This window comes from Muntiacus reevesi, chromosome 7, assembly GCF_963930625.1.
Source record: "Muntiacus reevesi chromosome 7, mMunRee1.1, whole genome shotgun sequence".
Lineage (NCBI taxonomy): Eukaryota > Metazoa > Chordata > Mammalia > Artiodactyla > Cervidae > Muntiacus > Muntiacus reevesi.
In genome coordinates, this window is record NC_089255.1 from 65334999 (window position 1) to 65339017 (window position 4019).

The following is a 4019-nucleotide window of genomic DNA, read 5'->3' on the forward strand; positions in this document are numbered from 1 at the left end:
CAATATAGGAAATTACACTATGAAGGAGGAAAGGTGAAAAGCAGAGACTCCAGAGGGAATAATCCTCAGGTGGACCAGACCAGAGGGTAGTGAAATGGCAGGGATTAGGATAGGTTTTGAATGGCAGATGGGATTTGTTCATGGGATAAGATATGGTAGCATTAAGACAGGAGTCAAGGAAGACTGGAAGACTTTTTTTGCCTGTTTCAAAGAATTGGGTCATCATTTACTGGGTTGGGGTGAGCATGAGAAGAAAAGATTTATTATGGATAATCATGAATTCTGTTTGCCATATGAAGATGGAGATTCTCACTACAAATTTAAATACAAATAGAGCAGGCAGTTTTCTCAATTTAACAAAGGCCTAGGTTGGAGAAACAAGTCTGGCAGTCTTCATCCTATAAATGGTATTTAAATTATAGGAATGAATCTAGGAAAAAGTATAAAGAAGAGGATCCAGAACTGAACCCTTGAAAGACATTTCCATCTCATACCTAATATTTTTATAATAAAACAACTGTTTTAATTCTTAAAGCTATTACTACATCAGCAGTTTCTAAATTCATCAACTACATCAATGAGAAAACAGTGATGAACTAAAAGATTATATTATACAAATCTTTTCAAAAGGAAAAGTAATGAACTCCATTCATGATCAGAAGACTATCAGAAACTCAAAAACACTTCCAAATACAGATGTTAAATAAACCAGTGGTTAAGTGCGTGGCATATGGGTTCAGGCTGCCTGGAATTTAATTTTGGTCCTTACCCTTATTATTTGTGTGACCCAGGGCAAGATACTGTTCAGCTCCCTTAGCAGTAAATTAGGGATAATAACTTACTGGGTTGTTGTTAAAGCATTAATATCTGAACTTTTACACTAAAAAAATTAGCTGCCTTACTGTCACTAAATTATTGAAACAAAAGTTGGGACTGAGAAACCTTGCAGCTAACCACACTCATTTTACAATTATTTAACCAAGGACTTGTTTTAGTCGCTAAGTTGGGTCTGACTCCTTTGCGACCCCATGGACTGTACCCCGCCAGGCTCCTCTGCCCATGGATTTCCCAGGCAATACTGGAGTGAGTTGCCATTTCCTTCTCCAGGGCATCTTCCTCACCCAGGGACTGAACCCAGGGCTTCTGCACTGGCAGGCGTATTCTTTACCACTGAGCCACCTGGAAAGCCCAGGACTTGTAGGCCTCCTGTTTAAATTTCAAAACAAGGCCAAAATGTGTTCTTAAATTAAATTCTCCTAACTAAGGGCTGGCAGCTCCCACTCCGTATTTTAAAACAGAGGAAACACATCCTCAAACTCCTTAACATTCAAAACAATCTGCAAAAGGGAGAAACAGGCTAGACTAGTTCACACATCAGAGTAAGTATGTCTGATAACAAGATCCATCTGTGACACAAGCTACCAGGGCCCGAATCCCTCTTAACCAGTTATTTGATTCTCTTCTGGCGTCTTCTCTAGAAAATGAATGTTCTTTTGAAAATAAAAGATTAAACCAAGCCTTTGCATGAGGCAGTAACAAAGTACCGAGAATCCAAATTCATGGCAATAATAGGAGAAGACCTCTCCACAGGCATCACCTATTTCTTTTCCCTAGTACCAGAAGCACCGTGAGGTCGGTCTCTTCTCGAGTGGGTTACGAAGAAACTGCGACCTCTCCTCTTGGGCCTCCATCCCCGTCCCCTGGGAGCAAAGCACCGGCGCAAAGGAGCTTCCCTCGCTACCTCCTCCTCTTTTCGCTGGGCTCCGCGGCCCATACTCGGCTCCAGGCTCCAGCCTCCGAGCCGGTGGAGACACCCAGAGAAGACAATAGCGCAGTGGCGGCTGCCGTACCTTTCGCGGTCGCGGCCGTCGAAGTAGACGAAATCGCCGCTCTGGACGCACTTGGCGCAGGTGAGCCGCCGGCGGGTGGTGTTGCAGAGCGGGCAGCGCTCGACCGCCACGTACAGCCCCTCCGCGTCGTCCACGGAGTCTACCAGGTCCCGGGCGAGCGGTTGGGGCCCGCAGCCAGGAGCCTCCTGCGCCTGGGCTCCCTTCCCACTGGGAGACGCCATGATAGCCTGAGAGCAGAGCCAGTCACGTGGGATTTTGTTTTCAACCAGGTGCATCTTGGGTGAGGAGGCGGGGCCTGGGAGGGGCCTAGGGAGGCTCCAGGAGCTCGGCGGGAATCCCGCGAGCACCTCGCCCGGCCTCGCCTACCCCTCAGCAGCAGCTGGGTAGGAATTGGGTTAGAGGGGGGCGAGGCAGCGCAACAGTGTCATCAGCGTCTCCTTCACGTCCAGGCTACAAATTAACGCCACAAACTTGTGCAAGAGACAGTGATACAGTGCCCTCAGGATTTGGGGAAAACAGATTGGGAACGCATAAGGGAATTTCCGTCATTCGCTGTGGATTTGGCTAAAACTACCGCAGAGTTGGATGAGGGAAGTGGGTCTTGGAGCGAGGTGGAATTTTGGCTCATGTGATTTTGGGGCAAATTCCTCACCTCTCCTGTGTTCACGTGGAGAAAACTTCAGTGCCCACCCAACGTCATGAGGATTAACAAGTCAATCCGTTTAACAGTAATCTGATAGTACTTTGCCAATAATAACTAACCAGTGAAAACGACTGTACTGAACGTGTTAATCACAGTTGTACCTTTATGAAAAACAAATTTTAATGTCCAGCATTCCGCTTCTATTCTGGGCCATATTCTAAGAATTTCAACTAGGTAGTATTTTAACATGGCTTGATTACTCCAAATTTCTGTGAGGATAAACAGGGTGGGTCAGAGGATTATATCAGAGTAATTGGTGTTTGAATAAGCCTGTAAACTACAGAAGAAAAAAAAAACTGGGCTCATAGGTCAAATGATCCAGACCAGTGACTCAAAAGGATTATTTTGGCAGGCTATAAATTAATGACTGCCTTAATTTCTCTCTTCAGCTAGGGCTTCTCTCCCAAGTTCCATACCCCCAAATTCATAACTGCCTACACTAAGCTTAAAGTAATGTACGGTGACCAATTCACTGTACAGAGTTGGTCTGAAGCAATTCAGAAACAAAACTGAACTCTCCCTCTCCACAAACGTCTCCTTATTTTGCTGTTCAGTCGCCCAGTCGTGTCCGACTCTGCGACCCCATGGACTGCAGGCCAAGCCTCCCTGTCCTCATTTTAGTGAAGGACAATCCCCGCCCACATGGGAACAAGGTCCAAGACTCCTATTAGCCCATCCCCCTCCCTGTTAATCTCCACTTCTCCATCAAATGCGCAGATTCCCACAAGCTAATTGGGTTTTGAAGCTTAGCTCTTTGCTCCAGCCTCTTAAGTCTTATTTGATCTATTTTAATACAATTACACAGGGTTATGAAGGTACAAAAAAAGCACAAAAATCCCTAAACTGTTTTCAAAATAGACTTTATACTAAACTTGAATGGTTCCTGAAAGTTGAAGATTTATTTTTAGGGAGAGAGAAATACTTCTCTCTGATCATTTCAAACAAAAGGATATGTAATTCTTTAATTTTTCTTTAAGTTTTCAGACTTTAATGTTTCATTTGTATTCTGACAGGATCTGTCACAGGCCTGTACCTGCTGGCCAGGATCATCTATTCAGTATTTAAAAAGGCAAAAAAAAAAAAGGACAATAGACAATTTCTATCCTGTTTTATACAGATATTTTAAATTTCTATATATTGTTATGTATTTTTAGAGAACACATGTTCATGTACTACATCTTTAACAAGAACAAAGCATTAAATTTTAATGATGTTAGAATATCATTCTAGCAAGGCCTTAACTCTTCAAATTCTGAAATCAGATTACTTTTTCCATTTTAAAAATAACATACAACAGTCATTTTGAAAAAAAAAAGTGTCATTTCTTAGGCATGGTTACTCATACAGAATCACACTTTAATAATTAAAGTCAAAATGTGCATGGAACATCTACAATCTAGCTGTTTCTGTTGCTGGACTTATGCGTATATTCAAAACAATATACTGTGAGATGTTGAATGATATAT

At 42.9% G+C, this 4019-nt stretch overlaps 1 protein-coding gene across 2 annotated transcripts in view; it reads right to left on the reverse strand.

Moving 5' to 3' along the window:
• Positions 1-2085, reverse strand: part of ATG14 (autophagy related 14) — a 38556-nt gene extending 36471 nt beyond the window's left edge. For both annotated transcript variants that reach the window (XM_065941215.1, XM_065941213.1), the window contains exon 1: positions 1851-2085. In XM_065941215.1, the coding sequence (XP_065797287.1) occupies positions 1851-2071 (221 nt within the window). In that variant the 5' untranslated portion in view covers positions 2072-2085. The remainder of the gene's footprint in view (positions 1-1850) is intronic.
• Positions 2086-4019: the final 1934 nt, after the last annotated feature.